This window comes from Pelmatolapia mariae, linkage group LG10_11, assembly GCF_036321145.2.
Source record: "Pelmatolapia mariae isolate MD_Pm_ZW linkage group LG10_11, Pm_UMD_F_2, whole genome shotgun sequence".
In the NCBI taxonomy this organism is placed as follows: domain Eukaryota; kingdom Metazoa; phylum Chordata; class Actinopteri; order Cichliformes; family Cichlidae; genus Pelmatolapia; species Pelmatolapia mariae.
The window spans coordinates 55,903,088-55,927,981 of NC_086236.1; the positions used below are offsets into that span (position 1 = coordinate 55,903,088).

Genomic DNA, 24,894 nt, shown 5'->3' on the forward strand with positions numbered 1-24,894 from the left:
TTAAAAAAAAATGCTGTTGTAATAAAGAAAATCTGTCAGTGTGACTCCTGGGGCTTAAAATGCAAGAAATAAGACATAAATGTGAAAAATTACAAAAAAGACTGTCCTTTAACTATAAAGCAGGCTGTTAATTTTAATTCACAGGTATTAACATTAATTTTTATTATTATTTTAAATTGTGGGCTCATTGTAAAAACAAATGATATTTTTAGAGAAACGATGAAAAAAAATTAATTTCACTGTTTGTCTATTGCTTGTTTATTTTAGTGTAGCATAATTGCTAATAGGGGAGGACTTTGTCAGCAGGAAAAGCTGCTAAAATGATCCAAATATAGCTCAAAGTCAACAAATTTTCCAACACTTTCCAGTGGACTAGATTGGAGTCTTTGTCGGGCCCCGGGGCCTCGTTTTTGACACCCCTGTTGTAAACGTTCTGTATTTCATTCAGCAAGAAGTCACTTGACAAGCTCTAGACTTTGACATTGATACACTTACCTCCCCCAGACTTTGACAATAATACACCTACCTTCCCCAGACTTTGACAATAATACACCTACCTCCCCCCAGACTTTGACAATAATACACCTACCTCCCCCCAGACTTTGACAATAATACACTTACCTCCCCCAGAGTGTTCTTGAGTTGGCTAGACATTTAGAGGCTAGAAGATTTTCTTCTTCACCAAGGAAAGAATTTCACAATCATCCACTTTAGTCATATTCTGTGGACCTTAAGGTTTTGGGGTTTTTTTTGGTGTTGCTGACCTGGTCAGTGCATTCATTCTTTTTTAAAATGTACCGGATTTTCAATTTGGCCACTTCAAGTTTTTTGCTAGCTCTCTGATTGGTTCATACATGTATCCATTCTCTTTGACTTATTCTTATCAGGGATGGGGCGTCTAGAGCCTGTCACAGCTACCATAGCGCAAGGGCAGGTTACACCACGGTCCAGGCCTTCATATTAAGAGTTCCAGTGACCAGCTACCAAATTGAAGTTTAATATGCATTTTTTTATCTCCTTAATTTGTCATAAAAGAGAGAAAAGGACTCATCTTGCTGCGAAACTGCTTGTCAGTCAATTGTCTAATTAACTTTGAGCTTCTGAAAATGAGGGGATATGTATGAAAATGATTGTAACTCCTAAACAGCTCAGGTGATGCTTTTGTTTACCCCTTGAATTAAAGCTGAAATTATGCACTGCGGTGCTGTACTGAGGCAAAACTACAACAATTGTGTCACTGTGCAAATACGTGCAAACCTAATTGTGGCGTTTAAGGGAACTTTATTTAACACTAACCTGAAGAAACACCTTAGCATTCCCAAAGCAAGGTCATGAAAAAGTACTTAATGATACAAGCACAGCCCAAAATAAACCAAAGAGGCACCATCTAGAAATACAAAATTAGCATGCCGCCAAGCCCAGCCACAAAAGCTGTCCCAGATGCTGAGAAAAGCGCCTTCGGGAGCCCATGCAGAATGCTTAAGGCTGGGTTGTTATTTTCAGAGGCAATAATTAGGGTCTGTAGTGTCAAGAATTCTCCCTGGCTCTGCAAATATCATTTTGTATGACAACTATTAAATGGCATTAAATCAGCCCAAGAAGCTTATTAGCTATATTACTTGGGCATAACTATTTAAACTTGAATATACATAATGCCGGGTGAAAAGAAGCAGAGCAGAAGGAACGGGCAGCAGATCCAAATGCTAAAAAGAATTAGAAAGCCTCTTTAAACACTAAGAGCTAGAAGGAAATTGAAATTATGTACAAACAGATGGACGAGTGGGAAAAAGTTGATTGAATTCACTTTCTTCCTTGGTATCAATTAGTCATGACCCCCTTAGACTTAATACTAAATTATAAATACCTTTGCTGGAACCTGTCAATTATTACACACATCACTTTTAAATGGAACTACAGGGCCCTTGAAATAAGTAATTACTGAAGATTATTATATACTGTCGGAGACATCACCGACCCGTCGACTGACAATTGATGCGTGAGAGCCTGCAGTTTTCTGAGAGACTGGCAGTCTCCTTGTTTTAATCAAAACATGACACATCAATCAATGTCAAGGTCAAATAATACTTGTTAGTGCTGCTCCCATAGATCCACATCATAATCAGCCTGTTACCTTCTCCTCTTTTCACAGTTCAAGGTATCAGCTGACACACAGTTCTCCACACACTTCCTGTGAACATGCATAAATGAATGCATGCTTGCTGAAGTGTGTGGTTTGAGTGCGTGCATGTGTGTCTGTATGAGAATGAGGATGTGAGGATAATTTAATTATGGTCCAGATAGAGTGGGTTACTGGGGTTAATATCCTGCATGCACTCTGTTCCTCTCCGGACACAGTAATTGCTTTAAGCACATTAGGAACTTTATTGACTGTGATGGCCTTTTAAGACATTACATTTCTGCTGCTTAGTGTCAGACAAGCGTCGTCCAGCTCTTACTGTCTCCCACTATCTCGTTTTCTTTCTTTCCCACTCTCCAAGCCTTCCCTCTCCTACCCCTGTCACTCTCTTCTTTATGCATGTGTCTCCTTGCCTGTATCGGCTTAATTGAGGCTCCATAAATATGATGAGATTTGTATAGTGCCTCATCCGTAGAGGCGGCTTGATGAGGTTTGACTGGCAGGTGATTAACTCCTCTTAACCCACAGAATCATTTGTCCTCCATGGAACAGTTGCACTAATGACACCATAAAAGACTTCTTCATGTGTCAAATTCTGGAGCGGAGCTCTGGAGAGAGAGAATCCAACAACTGCCTGGAAAAAAAAGTGCAGCTCCCTCACTTTCTTTTTTTTCTCAGCCGAGATCAATCCTCTCAACACCCCCTCAGTAGATGTCTCCATTTTCACTCAACTAGACCCCTTAATGAGGATGGAGGTGAATGGAAGGAGTTATTAAAAAGTCCTCACCTTCCTCCTGGGACCGCTAAAGAGGAATTATATGAAACTAAGTGCACTTACAGCTCCAGTATGAGTTATTTCACATTTCTGTTGTCATAAATCCACATCCATTGCAGTCATGACAGGAGTGGAAAACCTGTTCTGTTCAAGAAAGAATTTGGTTTTCTCTTCTCTTTCGGACAAGACCTGTGGGAAGATTTTCCTCGGAGATTTCAAGTGAAAAAAAATATGAAAATTACAGGTTGATGGTGTGGTGGTCCGGGATATGAGACCTGGAGAAAGAGATAGGGACGGGGAGAGAAGTTAAGGAACGATGTCACAGCTGACAGCGAGGAGAGCCAAGCAATAACTACAGCAGATAAAGACAGTGTGCAGAGATAAATGATCTAATATCTGCATGGATCAATGTCTGTACTGTCCCTCTAAAAGGGGCTCTCCTTATAAATTGTGCTATCCCTGTTACCACATGCACACAAACACACACATTCGCACTGCGTATACTCTTTGATATTACACACTCAACAACTATCTCAATTAGTACGAATTAAGATATATTGCTGTAAAGTTCCGGCGTGTCGAGAGCACTATGTAAATGTCTTCTTCCAGCTGTCCAGTCCCATCACTCTGCAGATGGTAGCAGGGAGGAAATCTATTTGTTAAGATAGCACTATCCAGCTAATGAGAAATCAAGTGGCTTGACTTTTCACATGAATCCCATCATGTCCACTCGTATTATGAAACCAGGATGCCATTAGTTGCACTTAGTGTGACTAATGGTCACACTGAGTACCTTTGCTAACAGTCCCACCTTGTGGCAAATGAAATAATTACAATTCAAAGCATCACAGAGTTTGTCAGTAAAGTCTTATTTTCATTTATTAAAGATGAGTGGATGATTGCCTCAGTAGGATATATAACTAACTTTAGCTATGTCTCACACTTATTTAACCACCATTTCTGGATTTGTTCTTGAATTTTTGGCCCAGAGAACAGCACATATGTCGTCTGACAAAACAAGGACCCATTTTCCCCACTTTTCCAAATTTCACATTTTTAAATGCTGAATCATTTAGTTTTATTGCATCTCATTAGAGACTAACACCTGAAGCCTATACTGCAAATTAACATTCAGCTGACTCATTTACGAAGTTGTCTTTGGGATTACCCTGTATTGTATTCACGGCATGAACTGCTGCATCAGTTGCCAGAACAGCAAAAATTACAAACCGTTGCAGAGAGCATAGCCTCAGTATAGAGCTACTTTCATCTACCCCCTTATTCACAAGGGGTCGCCTCAGCAGGTAGTTCAACATATTTGATTTAGCAGATTTTCACACCAGATGTCCTTCCTGACACAACCCCAAAGGGATTTGTGTATCCATCTGGGATCAAAACAGGGATCTTTCACTTGTTAGGCAAGTGTGTAAACCGCTGCCCTACGAAGCCAAATATGAATCCTTTTAAGTCTGAGAGGTTTTACAGCGGTCCTCTAAACTACACAATAACACTAGCATGCACAGCAGTAGGGTCACGAAATATATAGCTGTTTATTCTGTTCAGTTGTTGAGCATGTCAGCATTACTGCCAAATGCAAAATACAGCTGAAGACATGATTAGTTTTGTATTTATGTCATTATAAATAGACTGTCAAGATTTTATGGTGTGCATCCATCAGTCTTTAAAATATCTGCATATTTGCAAGACGTTTAAATATCTTGATCCTACGTGCATTCATATTCCGTGCTGTGTGTCCTCATTGGCCTTGATTTATTCAAGCCCAGCAAACTGTGGCTGAACTACTGGGAAATTAGCCAGTAAAGACTCTGCATCATCTGCTTTTAAACATTAAGCAGTTTCCTCAGAGCACTTTGGTGCTGACACAATGAAATCTTATTGATGGCAGTAAGAGAGCTGTAAGAGTGTTTTGTTTTCTAAAGTATTCTTTACACAAGCTGTAACATGAAGAAAATACTCCAGACACAATTTCCAAAGCAGAGTCAGACAGATGTGTGATAAAATATGAGGTAATTCTATGTGAGGTTTTGCTGCAAGCCAGCCCTGCTTTTATTATTTATTTTGAGACATGGATAAAGTGTGGTGGGTAACATAGCAGAAGCTCTGCAGCTTTTCTGTAGCATGATGAATATTGAATCACTTTGTTTCAAGGGGAAATTTGTCAGTTACTACTTTCAATCCAGGGAGGGAATTAAGGAATCACTCATTTTCATTTGGGTGCACTGGGAATAACAATGGAATATATTGATCCTGAGGGTATTAAAAAGACTGAAAGAGTTCCCAGTAGTGAAAGTGAAAGACATTTATTGTCCTTAGTGCACACTATTTAGATTAATTCTTCATCATGAACATGTAGATTGTGAGAAAAGAAGAAAAGAAGTACAGGGCTACCAGGGGCAACGTTTTCCTGAATATAAGGAGTTCACAGCCATATATGGGCATGTGTCTCACAGAGATGATGTCACCAGTGACTGCAGGGGCTCCCCTGCTTGGGTGTGTGCTTCTCTAGGCCAGAAAGGAAGAAGTAGGGCATGCAGATAGTATGGTGTGTGGCCAAAAGAGGGACAAATGAAAAAGAGGAAGAGCTGAGCAATAATTGTTACATCCCGATAGAGCTAAAGGGGAAGACGGCATAGTTTATGTGAGTTCACGGTAGAATGAGACAGGAAAAACCAAGAAATAAATGCATTAGAAGCACTGTCAGAGTGCCAGCATTACTCTGCACTTAAGAAAGAGAAAGAGCAAGTAACAGTGAGAGAGTGGAGTCTGAAAACAGCACAGAGGAGAGGCTGCTTCTAGTTTGCTCTAAGCTTGTTACTGATCTTACTTGAACATGGGAAAATCAGGTAAGCAGATATTACACCCTGAAGGTTTTGATGTTTATTGTTGGCTGAACTTTGTCCCCATGTAGCTGTACAAGAGCCAGCATGTTTGTTTACTGTCTGCATTTGTGGGCAATGCTCTTTTAAAATGAGAACAGACCACATACAGAAGTCTAAATCTAATTTCTGTCCGATGTCCTTTTCCATTATTAATTTACTGTCCTCTTTGATGGCACTAAATTGTAAGGTAAGATTAATAGTGGTGCAGCATGCTTTCTCTCAGCCTTGTTGTTTCTGTGGGACTGTTTCAATGTGCCTATTGTGTGAGTGCTCAAGAGACTGTGAGACTCATGAAAAGCCCCATGAGTGATAGGCACCAGTGGTGGTGGTGGTGGTATGGGGGAGGGGGCTGATCCAGATGACGTTTTCTACTTCATCACCTGTCACCAAGTTGGTACTAGCTATCTGAGGTCACTCAGGCTGTAGGTTTCAGCTTGAGTTTGTATTCTGCAACCTTCCCCAAGTCTTCATGTTGCATCATTACGTCTGTTTTGTCAGATGCTGTCAGGGGCTGACCTAGTCTTCCTGTCTGTCCTGTTTGTCTCCCAGCCTCAAAGCAGTTTGCTGAGGAGGTGCTGCGGTGCCACAACGACTACAGGATGAAGCACCAGGCTCCTCCGCTAAAGTTGAGCAGCAAGTTGAGCAAAGAGGCTGCCCGGTGGGTTAATGCACACACAGATCAAATTAGAAACCTAATTAGCAAGGACTGCACATACTAGTCACTGTCAAACTGCTCCGGATAACAGTGACAGTTCCAGCGTAGCCTGTCAGATGCAATAACCACAAATTATAAAAAATATATCTTGGGTGTTTGGTTTGTTTTCATTGTGATTACAGGTTTTGTTGACAATTTGTTGTCACTAATTGCAGCTGCATTAGCATTTTATTCAAATGAAGTTTGAATAAAGCTTCATTTCCACTAGACTCTTAGAGAAGCTCCACAAGAGAGTTAAATCTCTCAAGTATGTCAGCTTGTCCACCGCTGTCAGGAAGGACTGAGGCAGCTGTCATAAAAGTCTCTCTCCATTTTCTTGAACATGTGTGATGGTGCAAAGCAACAATAACATGGAGCTAAAAACCTCTTCAGTTGTGTGATCCCTAACAGAAACATTTGAAGCACAATTAAAATGACAGTATTATTTTAAAAGACATGTATGAACTTGACTGTAATATCTATCAGTATTCCAATATCAGTATTGGAATTTTGAGATAATCTGATGCTTGCATGGAAAACTAAGTTCACTGGAGCTCGATGAGTGGTGGGTCTGTCTCACTCTTTGTGTAAACTGACTGGGCACACAGCTCTCAGACGCTATGTGTCTTGGACATGATTTGTGTATGAAAAACACAAATAAACTAGAAGTTCAGAGCACAGTTCAGCCAAAATGGGTAACAGGGTAACAGATCTCACTGCTTTGACCACATATGTTTTTCTTTTCATCCAAAAACCCCAAATGACCTCGACAAGGAAGAATTTAACATACAGTCTGGATCCACAGCACATTGTGTGGGTCAATCAGGCCACTGCACACCTATATGAACAGCTATGCTAACATGTGAAAACTGTAGAAACTACTTTGGAATTGATTATAAATTAGAATATCCTGTACACTGTCCTGAATGATATCACTACAAAGTTCATAGGACAGCAGTTACTCCTATATGGTTGTAGTGAGTTAACTTTATGACTTTACAACGTCAAATTAGTCTATGAAAATTTATTTTGACCCCTTGAAATGATCCAAGGGTTGGGCTAACCCAGATTGTTTACAGAGGAAATGGTTTCTGTTTTTGCGCCACAGGTTTAAGGTTGTTGTTCTGTTTCTTGTAGAAGTGGAGAACAGGATATTGCAGCAAGCTTTAAAAATGTGAAAGCTCTTGATATTACTCTTGATGAAATATGTCTGTATAAGTTCTCAATCATCCAGGTAGTCCTATGAGCTTTTTAAAAAGAAAGCAACTGAACTTATTTAAGCAGAAGACATCTCGTCTAAGACCTTTCATCCAACACGATCCTTCAGTTTTTAAAGCAAAAGCTGGAGCATCGCAGATATTTTGAGTGGGGGGTCGAAGCACCTGGGAAGGAGACGGATAGTCCAGTCTTGAGATCCCTTACCAGGTGCTTTAACCCCCACTCACACCTTGCCTTGTCAACGACCACCTCCAAAATATCTGAGACTGTTCACTGTTTGTTTTTAGAACTGAAAAAGTCTCTGATATGACAAGCAAAATTTCTTCAACAACTTAAAGAAGTCCAGTTGCCTTTTTTCCTAGCTCTTCAGTTTGCTGATGAAGAGTTGGACTTTTAAAGTGTGCATCCACACATGCATCACCCAAAGTATAAATGGGATTTAACTCAAGCAGTACACTGTACAATTTCCTTTGTCTCTCTTTACAGCTATGCTGAAAGTCTGGCCAGCACACGAATCCTAAAACACAGTGTGGAGTCCAGTAGAGGGAGCTGTGGCGAAAACCTGGCTTGGGCCTCGTATGACCAGACAGGTTATTTTCTGCACATATACGCTAAAAATGACGTGCATGACACTTTGAATTTGTCTAAACTTTACAGTAATTCAGATGTCCTGTACATGTAGGTTTCTGTGAGAATGTGGCAGGAAAATCTAATAAGACACATTCTTCCACAGATGTGTTATTTTAGCCTGTGAAGCCTAAATTAGATCCTCTGTGGTGTCTGCCAAACCCTGCAAGTGAACAGCTGGGATCCATTTCCCTTCCACTTCATATACTATGACTCAGTGCAGAAATATGTCAGCACAGACCGGTGTATTTCACAAGATACACACACAGTCAGGCACAGCGTGACAAAAAGTGCAGCACTGTAAGCAGGAGCTTAAGGAGGATTTGTAGGGTGCTTTCTGCTTACTGTGTGACACAAGGCTAATTTGATTTTCCTTTAAGTTCAAGCCAGTTGTTTGCATGTGCAGGTAAGGATGTGGCAGACCGCTGGTATGATGAAGTGAAACAGTACAACTTCAACCGTCCCGGTTTCTCCTCTGGCACCGGTGAGATTCATGCACATCTATCTCTAACTGTCTTTTTTCATCTTCTTTTTTTTCAGTTCGTTGCTTTCTCTGTTTCTTTGTCGTTTTTTTGTTTACTCGATGTCAGTTTCTCCCTCTCAGTGTCACATTTATTCAGGCATGGAGAAGGTTGTTGTTATTCTTGTGCTGATGTCACACCTCAGACAACGTGCGACTGCTTGACTGTGACCAGCCAAGGGGAAACTGAGGGGAAATTACAATCCTATGCATCACTTCTAACCCTGCATGTCACATCCACTGTGCCTTAATTCCTCCAGATGGTTTCCCATAGCCTTAGACACCAGTGTGCATGAGCTGGTGTAACTTAATCACACATGAAGCAGATCACTAGTAGGTCATCACAGTGATTCACACTGAGTCATGCAAAGTTCCCTTAAGAAAGGACTAAAGCGGTCAAGGCAAGAGGAGAGATTTCGAAGCGATGAATGAGAGAGGAATTAAAATTCCTGTGTCTGCAAATATTTAGATAAACTGAAGAGCGTGTGAACTTAGCCTCAACTGTTCACTACAGTAAAAGCACGTTTCCCTCTCTGTTACGTGGTCCAGATTTTGGCTTTCTAATTTCTTTCTATTCATCATTTCTCCTTTCATATGTCACCTAGGCCATTTCACAGCAATGGTGTGGAAGAGCACTAAACAGCTGGGTGTCGGTAAGGCCATTGCATCAGATGGTTCTTCCTTTGTGGTGGCCAGATACTACCCAGCAGGGAACATCACCAACCAGGGACACTTTGAGAATAATGTCCTCCCAGCCAAAAGCAGCTCTTAAAGAGATATTGATCTCTTGGCCTGACTCGGGCTAGAAAAGGCATTTATTCAGTTTTCCAGAAGAGAAGTTGCCTGCTTGAACTGCTGTGGAGAACATTGAGGTGATAACCACTTTTTGCTGTACTACAATTTTGGATGGATTTTGATGATACAAAGCACTCAGGCTTTAAGTCCTATGTTTATATTTTGGAGGGATCTGTGTGTGTTCATAATGAAAGATTTACCACTGTTTGATGTTTGCTAACAGTACATTTCCACTGACTATGGCGACTAATCTTATTTTATAGCTGTTGGGATTTTTTTTCCCCCCTATGGCATCATTTTCCTTTTAATACGATCACAGACTGAAACAGACATACTGTCCTTCACATCTGCTTTTGTGTACATGTGGGAGTTAATTCAGTCAAAGGAACAGGCAATACTCATTAACAGTGGTCATTGCTTGTAATTTGATGATTCATCTGGATCAGTGTGCAGGCTTTTTTTTTAACAAAGCACCCAGTAAATGTCAAATGTAGGTAGATCACCCACACTAGCAAGTAGATATTTGTACTGAAAATGTTATGCAACAGAACACTGCACTTTAGTGTCAGTGACACATATACATAGTATTATTTTCCCTTATTTTTATAGTTGTATTTAAGTTTAAATGATTAACCAGTGATCAGTCACTGTGTTCTTGCCTCTACTTGTCAAAACAGACCCAGCAATTCCACATCTATGCCTTGTATTTTAACCACTTTTGTACAATAAAAAAAATCATTCGGCATCTCTCTGTGATTGTTTTTTTTTTCTTTTTGTGACATTGTTATATGTAAGTTGTGAGGGTGAATTTTCAGTTTAGGTCACATACAATTAAGATTGCCTTCCAAAACATTAAAACAATTACTTGTAATCTTTGTTTAAGATACAACCTGTGGCCAATTTAATAAAGGTCATCGATATACAATATATTGTGCCAAGCATATTTTATACAGTCTTCATTTATCTCACACAGTTAGGCAGTTTTGCTTTTGTACATGACCACAGCGGATTGGAAATTGACTGATCATAAATATGTATGCGTGCAGACTTTCAGCTGTAATTCAAGGGGTTTTAGAAAAAAACTGCATTAACTATTTTTGGAATTACTGACATTTTTATACATCCACCTCACTCATTTTCATAGGCTCAAATTAATTAACATGGTTTTTAATATTTGGATAAATATTGTTTGCACTCAATGACTGCCTGATATCTAGACCAAATGAAAGTCAATAAATGCTCTGTTCTTCTGAGCCTTTACTGCAACCACCTTCAATCGCTGCTTCTTTGTGGGTCTTTCTGCATTAAGTTTTATCTTCAATACCTGAGAAGCTGCTCTGCTGAACTGAGATTAGGCAACTGACTTTTTACAGAACATCCCATTTGTTTGCTTCTTGGGCTGCCTTTGCTGTTTGCTTTGGCTTCTTACCTAATTGCTTTGTCTGGGTCAGTCAGAGTACAGCCCTGTACACTGCACAGTTCATCCTGCTGCTTCTATCAGCAGTCACATCATCAATAAACAGTATTAACCTAGTTCCACTGGCATCATAACCATGTTTGACAGATGATGTGGTATGCTTTGGATCATGAGCTGTTTCTTTCCTTTTTCATACTTATTTCTTCCATCATTTCTTCCACCATTCTAGTACTATATATTGCCCCACCCTCCTTGCCCTTTTTTCAATTCCTTCACTTCTTCACTTTTCATTAGTACATGGGCCTTTATTTGCCTTTTTCTACTAAACGCTGCAAAACCTAAACTGAGGACGTGGGCCCAGCTAATGAATTCTCTTTCATCTGTTTTCTGGAAAAGTCTAATTTGGATTTCTTGTTCTTGCTTGTAACTGGTCTTTTGCACCTTGTTGTAAAATGTCTGTATTCATATTTTCTGTATTTGTGACGGCATCTCTTGATTGTAGACTTTGGCAATAAACCTTTTCAATATAATTCTTGCCTTAGTTAAATTCTGTGAAGTGGTTTTTCCTAACCATGGAAATAATTCTGCGATCATTCACTTTACTTTGCTGTTGCTTAGCTGGTCAGCACATTCTTTCTTTTTAATAATCTAACAAATTGTTGATTTAGTCACTTGGTGGATTTGGTTTTTCAGCCGACTGACAACCTTCCTCACTTGCACTGATATCGTTTAACTTTATATTTTTAAATTACAGTAAAATGCTATTCATTCCTGCTTCATTTGTAATGAAATTACAAGAGACTGAGCCTCAACTGACTATGAAACTGTTTTCCACTCAATTTTTCTAATTATTTTTGAGCTTTTCAAACATGGGATTTAAAATTGTTTGATTTAAAATCCCCTGTGGTGGTGTACAGATGCAAAACTGCAAGAAAGATGTTTTTGTCCAACAAATTAAGGACGTAACTCTAGCATGGAATTGAATAGCACAGATTTTGCTTCCGACAACCAATCAGAAACATTTCGCCTCTTCTTTCATTTAAATATTTTCAACTTCTCCTCAAGTGAAAGTTGGGGTGAAGGATCAATATAGCATGTTTGATTTAATGAATGTGAGACTAATCTTTTCAGTAAGATCAGTTTCAGGGTCCAGTCAGAGCCCACGTTGGAACAGACTTTATTTAGCAGATATTGGGGATGCAACATATAGTAGCAGCGATATAGAAGAGTCAGGTGTTTAGGCTTTATAGGCTGGAATAAAGGAGTCAGGAGTTGAATCGTCTTCACCGCTCACATGGTCAGCTCCTATGAAAATGCAGGGGAGAAAAGTGAAGGTGAGAAAGAGAAAAGGTGGAAAATTGAATTCAAGATAAATTAAAACAACAAAAATACGATCTTCACTTCTACCCAATGAAAAACATGTGCCACCGTGGAACATATCACTCTATGTATATAATTAAAAGGGATGCTCATTATGTGAGGCTTCATTTCCCAGTTATCTTAATAGTATTTTATCCTGCATCAAGAAACAAAACATCTGCGTCACTTGAACAGCTCCAGTCTTATCAGAGCACTTGCTGCCATCTAGTGGCCATGAGACTGTACTGATGACCTACAGAACAGTGGAGGTTATTCAGTTACTGGGGAGAAACTCTACTTGTCATTTGTCCTCTGCTCTTTCATCTCACCCCCTCCCTGCTCACTGGCTATGACTCATTATTTTATTCACCATCTGCCCTCACTCTCTGTCTTCCCCTCTCTTTCCCGCGTTCAGCCTCATCCTTTCTCACCATGATAGCATTCACAATGTCATTCTTGTTGTGTTTCAGCGCACGGACGGCTTTGGCTCGTGACACATTGGCCTGAGCCATCACCAGCTCAATGTCTCTCTGCTCAAGGCCTCCCTCATCCACCTGATGTATAGAAAGAAAGAAAGAAGCAAGGATAAAGAGAGATTTCAGAACATACGTTTTAACGGTTGTTGAAATAGGTATTCAGAAACAATAGTTCAGAAAATACCTCCTCTTCTTCCTCTTCACTCTCCTCCTTGATGGTGAGGCTGGGTGGGACAGGTGGGGCTAAGGGAGAAGAGGTCACAGGCACCTTGAATTTCTCTGCGGCTGCTTTGTGAGCCTGCTGAGACAGGTCCTCAATCTGAGGAGAGAAAAGGACCGAATAAGTAAGGTAAAACTGAAAGCTGAAACTTGAGTAACCAAATAGACAAACAGTACTCACCTTTGCCTCTCCGAACACAATATAAATGTCTGATACGGGGCTTTTGAATACATCTGGTCTGCTGATGACAAACAAGATGCTCTTGGACTTCCTAATAGTGATTCTGGTCACACCGTGGACTGGCTTCAAACCCAGCTTAGACATGGCCTAAATGCACAATAGAGAAAACGAGAATTAGGGATTGAAATGAAAGAAAAAGAATTGTATCACTTTTAATATTATATTTGACCACTTTATAAGTTTATGTAGTAGCATATAGTAGTCCAACCTTGCGGGCCTTCTTTTCACTGCGGCTCTGCTTTGGTCTGTTTAACCCTTCATCTGCAGAGGAGATAGACTAGAAAAAAAAACAGTTAAGTTTATGAAATAATCCATTATGCTTTTAATATGCAAATTTTGCTAATATGTTTATGCTAATATACCAAAATACAACTCATGATGCTTCTGTTTTGTTTAGTTTTTTTTGCTTTTTGCAATAGCAGCAACATTTTGATTAAAGTTTGCCTTAAAGAGTAGCTGGAAATCAGGGCTGCCACTGCTACTGGCTAAATAGCAAAAAGGCTAACATCTGATGAATATTAGAGTTTATTAGTTTAAAATGCAATGCTAGTTGAACAACATGTTAAACAACATGCTTGGCCAGAAGTACGTTGTGTAAAATATATATATATATGTATATATATATATATATGGAAAGATGGTCACCTTTAAATCCCATAGACAAACTCACCTGTGGCTCTGATGGTCTCAGTGGCTCTAGTTCTTCCAGCTCAGGAACTGAACCCTCACTCTCAGACTCATTACATGAAGCCAGCACTGAACCTTCACAAAAACAAATTCAAAGCACACATATATAAAATAAGTCCATAGGAAAACTAGAGTAAAAATAATTTGTCTATCTATCTAATGATCTTCCTAATTAGTACATAATTAGCCTATTTTAATGATAGATAGATTAATTATGTACCAATTATGTACATGAATAATCTATATCTGATATCTAATCAGTACCAGAGACTTTAATTAGCTTACGTTGATTAAAAATATAATAAAAAATCACTATGTGATATTCACGTCTTTTGCAATGTGGTTTCACAATAGTATGTAACACAACATAGCAGTGTGCTCAACTCCAGCCTGAACAAACATGAAAATGACAGAATGCTGGCACACATTGATAAGTGCACTTTCCTTGCTGGGTAATAACACTTCATCCATAATTTAGGTTACAAACTTTGGAACAGTTTAAAATATCCTCTCTGTCAGTAAACTTATAAATGTAAGATGGAGAGAGCATTATCACATTGCATAACCTAAAAGAGAGAATCAAAGAGAAAGAGAAAGAGAAAGAAAAAGAGAGAAGGGTGGGTTGTATAACACATAGCTAAAGAAATTTTGGGGGATTTCAGTGCCCCAGAGGAGGTATGAAACCACTTACAATTGCTCTGGAATGATAGGTCAGTCTCTTCACAAATGTTGTGGCTGTGTTTCATAGGACAGCTGGGCCGCCTGCCTGTAAATTGGTGGGTAGAGAAGGGCTGGATTTCCCTTTGATTGGCTGAACCAGAGTCTTTCTGTAGTGATCCATTTCTGCTTCCTTGAATTCCTTTGGGCTGGGATGTTTTACCTCCATCGCCCTCACTGTCTGTCTCTTCCTCAGCCAAACTAGGACCTTACAAAGCACACAATGATTATCACAGCTTTTATGATAACAGTGTTAGGAAGTGTTTACCTTTTCTTTGACAAACTCACTAACTCAAATGTTTGGGTTAGAGAGGGAATGTTTGGTTTGAGGTAACCATGACTTTACTCACCTTTGCACCTGTCTTGTGTGCTCCATGTGTGACCTTGACTAACTTGTTTGTGAGGCTGTACGCTTGCGTTAGCATGAGACTGGGAGTATGACTGAGACTGGGGATGGGAACTAGAGTCTGGAATACAGACTGCATCTAAATTCCCCAGCTCGGGTAAAGATGACTCCTGGGTAGACTGAAACAGACTTAATGGCACGGCAGTGGAGAATAAGGGTGAAGAGACAGTTGTGGCAGACATAGTTGATGTACTGAGGACATCAGTGATCTCTTGGAGGTTAGTGGTAGGAAGGAACTGGGAATCAGGGGTGTTCTGTGTTGTAGGAGAGGTTGACAAACAGACAGGGGTGGTGTGGCAAGTGAACAGTGAAGGTTCTTGCCGTTGTTGGGCTGAGAGGTCAGGTTGGGATTCCTGCACTGGTGTGGAAAGATCATGCTCTGGGTCTGTTGAGGCACAAGGTAGAGAGCAGGAGGAAGAGGAAGAGGAAACAGGAGATGCTGAGTAGCAAAGTGGATTCAGAGAGTATGGTATGGTATTGTGGGTAATATCTATGTTGTTATCATTAATGTCCACTGTAACTCCTCTCTGATTATCAGGTAGCGGTCTATTATCAAGAACTTCCTGCTGTACATCTTGGTTCATCGCCACAACAATATTTAGGTTGTCTGTTGTGTGTGTGGTAGAGCCGCAGACTACGTGGTTAGGACTTTTGACATCAGGACTTGGATTGTTTTCTACCTGGAGCTGTAAACCAGATTCAACCTTGTCTGTCCCAGGCGTCTTCTGTTGACAATCCAGTGATGAAAACTTGTTGCTTGCATTATGTCCTGTCTTAGATTTGGATGTTTCTGCATTCCCCTTTGACCGTACCTCTGGTGTGTTATTTAAAGGAACAGCAGGTTTCTCTGGATCAACAACAGATTCGGGGCTAGAGGCACCTTGACTGTCTGTCAGAGGTGCCCTCTGTTTGTTCTGCCTTCCTCTCCTTCCTTTCTTTGCATCAAATGATGTATCCGTGCAATGTCCCTCGGGGCTGTCACAGGGAAAGTGCTCTGAGTCGTTTTGTGCAGACCGGGATTTTCTTTCCTGTTTCTTTTTCTTATCTTTTTTTGCACCTCTCTCTTTTGCTTTCTCTTCCACTTTGTCTTCTTCATTGTCTTCCCCTGAGTTATAAACAACATGCTGTTGTTCTCTAAAGGCATCTTTAGTCTTTGGTTCATCGACAACTTTGTCCATGAGGGGACTGCCATCACATTTTCTTTGGCTTTCTGTCTGAGACTCCATTATCTCTGTTTCTGACAAAGAACCAGTATTGACCTTTTCTTGACAAGCTTTACTTGGTTTGGAATCATCGGATTTGCATTTAGGAGTGAATGATCCAAAGGAACCCTGTACCAAAGAAAATGATGTGTCACTCTCTGGAGTGATTGTCTGACACTCTGGGCCTGTATGACTTCTTAAGTTGGTTTCATTTTTTAAATCAAAGTGTTTGTTTGTTGCAGCTGCATCTGAGTGAGTTTCAGTTAATGGCACTGAGATGCTGGAGCCACCTTTCTCGGGGAATGGTGTCTGTGTTGTTTCTGGTGTCTGGTTTATCAAACTATCTGTTGATTTCCTGTCTCCATCAGGAATCATGTCCGAAACCTGAGGTGGCATCTCCTCAAGTGGAATATTAGAGACAGAGTCTCTAACACTGACACTCACACTCTGGTGTCTGACTTCCTCTGACAGAGCATTGAGACTCCCATGCGCAGAGCCAAAGGCAGACTCACTGTTATTGTTACAGTTCTTCCAAGTGTTTTGTATTTGTGTTTCTGTGTTATCGCCGTCATTGTGTGGATTTAGATTACTGATATCATCCTCCAGGAAGCTGGCGTTTCCATCTTCTCCCCCTCCTTCTACTGAAATCTCCTCAGTGGACTTACAGCGTGCCAAGTTGGACTCAGAAACTCCCTCTCCAACCAGTTCTTCGGTATCTGTTTGGCGCTTCTCTCCATGCAAACTGTTGTTATCGTCTTCATCTAGCATAGACCCAAGAACATTATCATAATTTTTGCATTCTTCACTGCTCATGTTAGAAACCATGGCCGTCTGCTTGCTTTGGCCTTCTGCATCACACATGAGCAGACTTTCCGCCTCTAACTCATACCTCTTCCCCAGAGACAATGATAGAGATTCCCCTGCTCCCCAGACACCAAACTCAGCCTCTGCTCCTAATCCAAGACTGAACCCCATTCCCACCCTGGTGTCACACCATGCCCCTGCTACAGAACCCATCTCTCTGCTTGTGTCCGTTTCTGAATTTTCCCTTTTCGGAGAGATGGCAAAAGGTGAGTGTGGGGAACCAACAGCTCCCAGTACTCCCTCATCAGTACTAAGGGTGTTTTCCCTTAGGTTCTCCTGGGAAGAGTCACCAGGGCAGTGTTCAGGTGTTAGGGCCAGATTGTCAGCTAGTTCTGAGATGACTTCTGGAGAGGCAGAAACGGGGATATTACTGGGATTGGGACTAGGGTCTTTAGGACAAGATAGAAGAGGAACACCTTTATTCAAGTCATTAGTAGCAATGACATTGTTCAGAGAAGGACCAGAATCATTGATTCTACACTCCACACTCACAGACTCTGCTGAAGCATTCCCATTCTTCTGGTCAAGGTCAATATCAGACTCACTGTGAATACTGGATCTGCACATGGCCTCTGCCCCTACAGGCACATCATGTTTACTGCAGAAAGACTTTGACAACACACGTCTACTTGCTCCCACAGTCCTTTGGCTTTCAGAGTGATAATGGCGAGGCTTGATGAGCAATTTGAAAGAATCTCTTTCTGGCCCATTTATGGGCTCACTTACTGAGTTATCACTGTGCAATTTCAAAGAGTCTCTTTCTGGTTCTTTTTCCACTATGCCACTATTACTGGGCAATTTGAAATCAACATCTTTGCCCTGGTGATCTTCTTCTGGAAAAACTGAAATGTTCTGGTCTGGTGTTTCCTGCACAGAAGTAGCAGAGGGAGGAATGTGGGACATGTGGGGCTCTGTTGCAAAAGAAGGTGACACATGGCTGGTATCAGGAGTGGAGGAAGGGTTAAAAAAGGGACTGGGCTTAGGCCCCTCAAGAGGATCGGAGAAAAAATCAAGATAAGTCATCTCACTCTCATTCGCACTCTTATTCGGGTCGTCGGAGGAGTCTGACAGAGAAGAATTCGCTTCTGCAGGACAGGATAGTTTCTGGTGATCCAGTGGTTTGTCTGCAGGACAGGATAGTTTCTGGTGATCCAGTGGTTCGTCTGCAGGACAGGATAGTTTCTGGTGATCCAGTGGTTTGTCTGCAGGACAGGATAGTTTCTGGTGATCCAGTGGTTCGTCTGCAGGACAGGATAGTTTCAGGTGATCCAGTGGTTCGTCTGCAGGACAGGATAGTTTCTGGTGATCCAGTGGTTTGTCTGCAGGACAGGATAGTTTCTGGTGATCCAGTGGTTTGTCTGTGCTCGCTTGTACAGGGAAATGTTTTGCCTGACCTGTTTCGCTGGTAGATTCTAGTTCAGGGTCTGATTGGGTCTCAGGGATTTTACATGCATCCACAGGACTGGGATCTACATTGTTTCCTTTAGGGTGGGCAGTGGCTTCAGACAGACAGGTTGTTTTGCAGCAATCCACTAGTTCATCCACGCTCTGCTGTGAGGGCAAAGGTTCATTTTGTACTGTGCCACTGATAGTTGCCCGTTCAGGTTCTGATTGTATTTGACCTGGATCAGGTCCATCTGCTGATGTGGGTTCTAATGATTGTGCATGCCTCTCAGTGCTGTACAGACGTTCGTCTTCCTCCCCGTTGTAGGAGGCAGAATCTGATGACTCCTCTGTATCGTCTTGGAAACAAAAAGACTCATCCAACCCCTCATTAAGAGAAGTTTCTGAAAGCGAATGAAGGAAGGATGCTGAGCTATCCTCATCTGTGGGATCCTCCACTGCTCTACTATGACATTCATCATCGTCCTCATCCTCTTCTTCTTCCTCCTCCTCCTCTTCGTCCTCTTCTACCACTTTCACTTCCACCTTAGCTTCCTCGCCTGACTCTTTACGGTCATCACTGCCATCATCTTTATTAGTTTCCTCATATTCATCACAGCTGACAGCACCATTAGCATTACCATCAAAATCATCATCATAATCATAATCGTCATCCTCTTCGTCTTCATCGTCATCTTCTACATCTGCCTCCTCTTCTCCCGCTGCATAGGCATCAACGTCCTTTTCTTCGTTTCTGTCATTAACTTCTATTTCATTCTCTTCTTCAGTGGGGAAGAGGGTGATTTCCATTGAATCGGCCTTAAAGATAAGGCTGGTGTGAAGGGGAAAGGAGATGAGGGAGGCAGGGATCATCCTCTCCTCCTCTGGTATATCATCAGCACAGGCTGCCTGGGATAGTATGAAGGAACTGGGACCAAGCCTATCAAACGCTCCAGGAAAGAAGGCATCCAGGGAGAGGACAGGTGAGTCAGGGCTAAGGCTTGATGAGGCCATGGTCATGTTCTCTGTGTCAGGAGTCAAGGCGGTTGAAGGAGGCTCTTGGTGGACATCCATCTGTCCATAATGTTCCTCTGATACGCATGCCTCAAGTTGCAGTCTCAGTCCTGACTGGATAGGTCTAGATGACTCAGCTCTTTCTATACTGTCCTCATCTAGAGGGCAGAGTGAACTTTCATAACCTCCTCCATCCTCCTGGGAGTCACTACTGCTACTGCTCCTCAGAGGGGATGTGTCCTCAGTTACCCAGCAGGGGCGACAACTTTCTCTAGAAACACTGAGCTCGTCCCCTTTTAAAGTTTCTTCCTCCTCAACGATGACTGTGTCTGTTATACCTATTGGGGAATTCATAACAAAATCCCCCTCATGGTACAGACAGAAGTCCCCTGCCCTTTCTTCCTCGCGTTCTGGAACTATTCTTCCCTTTTCCTCCCCAACTTCATCTCCAATTTCAGACAAGGACCCCACAAAACAAGCAGGAGCCTCCTGTGTTTCTTCTGTGAGGAGTGGATTTGGAGATGTGGAGGGGGAGGTGGAAGATGTGTAAGAGGAGGTCCAGCTGCCTCCCTCTGCTGTGATGTAAGAGCCAGAAGGAGAAGTGAGAGGGGAACAGAGGTCCTCACTGTCAGAGGGAGAACCAGGGGACAGTGGAGAGACAGGGGAGCCAGGATATGAATGATGTTTCAGGTGTGAAGAGCGAGATGCCATTTTAATTGGGGTAGAAGGAGCAGTGTAGTAAAGGTCAGGGTCAAGAGATGAGGGGACACCCACTCGTAGTGGGTCAACAGCACAGACTGGCTCAGAAAAGGACAAAGCAACTGGACAGGCAGGCTCAGAAAAAGAGTGGGAAGGCACTTCATCTTGAGAGAGGCTTTGACACTCTTTTTTTTTCTCCGTCAAGCTGTCATCTGTCGTTAGTGACCCTGGGGAGGTAGAGGGAGGGAGCAGGGGGTTGTGAAAAGGGATAGGGAGAGTCGCTGAGGGGTCTGCACGGTCTTTTTGCTGAGCCTCCTGTTTTGGGGATTGATTTTCCTCTTTTCTTGTTTCCAACTGAGTCTCTTTTGCCTGTGCCTGAGGATCTGAAAAGCTTGGAATATCTGGTAAAGGTACAGCCTGATCACTTGGGGCAGTAAAGGGATTCCCTTTCTTGATCTCTGTTGTTTTCAGCAGTGTTTCTTCACCCATCACCACCCTTGTATCAATAGTTTGTGGCTCCTGGTAGTCACTCTCCACCTCAGAACCAGTTAGGACCTGGGAATAAAACATTGTACATACACAATTACAAATGCTCATAATGGTATCCTAAGTGCTATGAAGCTACAACATGATCAAACACACATACATGCACGCACACACAACACACGCACCTTGATTCGCTCCATCTTAACAGGGACATGGCGGCCACATGGTCCATGGCCACCTAATTTTCCAGACAGTCTGGGTGTGCTGTTGTTGCGATGATCGGAGCCTTCAGGTTGAGGTCTTGGAGTACCAGAAGAGCTAGGGGACACATGAAATAGTCGTGGTCCAAATGGAGAAGTGCATGCTGGGAGCAGTTTTTGTGGAGTACTGGGAGAGGGACTAGAACCACTGTCACTCGGGGATGAACCACTGTCACTTGGTGTGGAGTCAGTAGATGGGTGTCTGGTCATGTCTGAAAAAGAGAAATGAAAATAAAACAACTTCATAAGTAAAAGAAAAAAGATCAAAACAAATATTAACCTCCTAAGACCCGAACTCTTCCACGGCATGTATTTTTGATTTCTCTTTGATATTTGGGCATATTGGGGCCAGATGAATGTAAAAACAAAGAATTACCAGATTTTTTTTTACCTGATTTTTGTTTCTAAAAAAAATGAGAGCCACATATAAGGATATCCGTTTAAAATTTCAATAGCACAGTAGCAGTATAATGTCCTCATAAGTGGATATCAGGCCCTTGTTGAGTAAAATTGAGTATTTTGGTCTAAATAACCCAAAATGTGATGTCCACATATGTGGACGCCAGGTCCTAGGAGGTTAAGAGTTCAAATATTAATACATTTGAACTCTGAGGAATTAACAAAGATATCATATAAGCAAGCTGACTAAATCACCTTAGTATCACGGCACTAGACGTGATGTGGAAAGTCATGCCTCTTTTATTGTATAATATTAGACTTTAGATTTCTGTGTTTGAGCTTCACTTATCTTAGCCCACACATTAGTTCAGAAAGAGCAAAAGAAAATTACACCAAAATGCCAGTCAGTAAACAAATACCCCTCAGCTCTCATGACACAGCAAATGGCTTTAAGTAGAAAAAAAAGAGTACTGGGACTTAAAACGAGACTGTTTTAATGTATTTATTATTATTATTATTTTTGTAATGCGTGCGGCAATCCTCCAAAAGCTTGGTCTCTATAGATGGAAGTCAGAAACAATGTTTCTTCACATACACAAGAATCTTTACCTCTGCACGTCTCTTTCTCCTCTCAAGTCTTTTTTTTCCAAGTAAACCTCCACAATGGCACAATTAGCCAGAGGCAAAATAAGCTGTTATTCTATTACAGCGTTCTCTGTCCTCTTGTCCTTCTAGACCTTGCTATCATCTTGTGTCCTCACCTGTCATTGGGAATGGAGAAATCACTGAGATGAAATGTCAGGCTGAATGAAGGAAATGAATCAACAGGGAGTAGAGGAAGTCTTGGGTATGAGTAAGAAAGTAAAAAGCAAGAAGATAAAAAAATTTTAAATTCTCTTTGTCATCTTAAATCAGTTCTTTGATGTTCTTTGATTACTACAATGCAAAATTGTACTTTTTTCAAAATATCCCTCAGAAGATATGCTCTAAGCTCTTTGTCATCCACACACCGAGAACAGAACCCTCATTTAACTGGGCCATTTGTAGGGTGACCTCAATTCACATGCTGATTGGTCATTACAACACACAAGTGGCTCAGCTCAGTGCCAGCCACATATACACACACCCTCACTGACAAATGCACGTGTTTTGTTCTCCTGGGAGCATAGATATCACATTCACTCACTGTTATGTAGCTCATTCTTTCTATCACTCCCTTATATTACTCCTTAGCCTTTTCCTAGCTGATCCTCGCTTTGGCTCGGCTTTGTATGCAGATGTATCTAGCAGGGCGTAGTAGTAACTAAGCACATGCTCTTTGCTTCTCCTCCCTCGCTGCTGTCCTGCCCTCCCTGGGGAGGCGGCAGATGCAAGCATCAGCACTTAGAAGCTCTTCCCGATCACTGCTCCAATATTAAGATGAAGGTGTGTTTGTGTGTGTGCTGAGTCACGCCACATAGACTAAAAGCTGCTGTTAGGTCAGAGAGATGCACAATACATAATGCACAAAAGACAACTCCTCTGCTACAGCACAGCCTAGTCTCAACAGAACATAAACAGGCTGATTCTGATTGTCTCCTCCTGCAGGAGCTCAACAAAACCTCACTATGCTACGGTGACAAAGGCTAATATAGCACTGGTTTTCAACAGCATATCTGAGTTCAAGAAAATCAAGCAATATATACCCTGAACACATCTAGAAATGCTCTATCGTGCTTTAGTGACAATCATAGGAAGTACATAAAAACTGTTTGGCTAGGCTGCTAAATAAGTCAGTGACATAATATGACTGCCTGGAGCCTGGTCTCAGGGAATGCAGTTAAACTGAGCACCTAGCTTGCTGTATGAAGAACAGGCCGCAGTTGAGCAGACTAAAGCTGCGTCACAGTGGATGCAGCGCTGGATTTGCCACCCCCAAGAGCGAGTCTCTGTTCTATCTATCTATCTATCTATCTATCTATCTATCTATCTATCTATCTATCTATCCACCTATACTCTAATAAGATCAAAGTCATTTATAATTATAATATATAATAATATAATATATAATATAATACAATATAATGATTATAAAGTTTAAGGTAAAACTTTCACTATAACCTCTTCTTGTTATCAATTACATATTTAATGATCTTATATAGTAAACAATAAACAACAAAAATAATGAAAGCTCTTGTACCTGTGAGGTTGTGTTTTTGTGTTAAACTGTGCTCTGCCATGCTGCTGTGTCATGTTCCTGTTGAAGCTGGGGGTAGGGAGGAGCTACGCCACACTGCTCTGCACTTACAGCTTGCATAAAACTGATGTAGAGATGGGGATGCGGATGTGGCATGAACATGGGGCAGTGGGAGGAGTGATAGAGGCTACGAGGGCCAGATTTAGGGTGGGGGTAAGAGCACTGGGAATCCGATGAGGACTGAGGCTGGATGCTGGGGGGGGGGCGGTTACACAATGGTTTCGGAAATCAGTCGGTACATACAAAACTCTGGTAGCTGAAAGGAACAGATTGCTAATTTGGATTCTGTAATGGGGAGTGAAAAGAGACGAGGTAAGAGTTGATGTCTAGGGGTGGAATCTCTTGGGAGGCTGCTAATAGCTGCAAGGGGGAAGGAGAGGCAACATGCAGTTTACCGAGGAAGCAAACATGCAACTGAATCACAGCTTACTCAGCCTGCACATGTCAACAGACACACAGAAATCACCCAGGTCTAAAGTGAGATCTCCCAGGTACTTTTGAGCAGTTAGTGCTTGTCAAATAATCCTTTACCTTTGCTTTCCTTCCTGCTAATTCTTCCATCCTTCCTATCCTATCTGTTAAATACTACTTGCTCAACACAGTCTTGAGCCTTTCTTCTCGATTACGCCCTGGTCTCTGTCTTAATTAGTATCAATGGAAACCCTCTCCTTTCCCAGTGCTCAAGCCCAGTGGTCCTACCTGGTCCAGGGAGCCCTGTTTCCTCAGGTTCCTGCCCTGGATGCTTGTCGCTGGGCACGGATCTGTGAGTGCTCTCCCCCGGCATGCTTCTCGCTGGCTGTCTTTGACTCTGACGCAACGATAAACCATACAGCCAGAACAGACAAGGTGAACGAGGAGAGAGAGTGAGAGTGAGAAAGAAGAAGAAGGGGAGGGGGATATGAATGCTCAGCGACCCAACACTCAGATCTTCCCTGCAGCACGTGTCTGCCTCTATGTGTGTGTGTGTGTGTTTGTGTGTGAAAGAGAATGAGGCAAACAGAGACTGAAAGAGGGAGAGTCAGAGATGGGAGTATAGGCTGGTCTCTCTCTGTGGTGCAGCACAGTGATGCTGCTGTTGTGGGCGTGTGCTTCAGAGCCTCATGATCCAGTTCATCCGTGTGTGTGTGTGTGTGTGTGTGTGTGTGTGTGTGTGTGTGTGTGTG

General features: G+C 41.8%; 2 protein-coding genes across 2 annotated transcripts; one reads left to right on the forward strand and one right to left on the reverse strand.

Moving 5' to 3' along the window:
* The first annotated feature begins 5,438 nt into the window (after positions 1-5,438).
* glipr2l (GLI pathogenesis-related 2, like) lies at positions 5,439-11,917 on the forward strand. Its single transcript, XM_063488580.1, has 5 exons — positions 5,439-5,776; positions 6,362-6,470; positions 8,211-8,314; positions 8,758-8,835; positions 9,477-11,917. The coding sequence occupies exons 1-5, from the start codon at positions 5,764-5,766 to the stop codon at positions 9,641-9,643; spliced, it is 471 nt and encodes a 156-aa protein (XP_063344650.1). The 5' UTR covers positions 5,439-5,763; the 3' UTR covers positions 9,644-11,917.
* Positions 11,918-12,004: 87 nt separating this feature from the next.
* On the reverse strand, positions 12,005-24,894 carry nacad (NAC alpha domain containing). The gene is made up of 10 exons (XM_063488579.1): positions 24,431-24,894; positions 21,022-21,308; positions 15,133-20,905; positions 14,757-14,990; positions 14,049-14,140; positions 13,587-13,655; positions 13,319-13,465; positions 13,103-13,237; positions 12,874-12,996; positions 12,005-12,388 (listed from the first exon to the last, which is right to left on the reverse strand). The coding sequence occupies exons 1-10, from the start codon at positions 24,513-24,515 to the stop codon at positions 12,374-12,376; spliced, it is 6,960 nt and encodes a 2,319-aa protein (XP_063344649.1). The 5' UTR covers positions 24,516-24,894; the 3' UTR covers positions 12,005-12,373.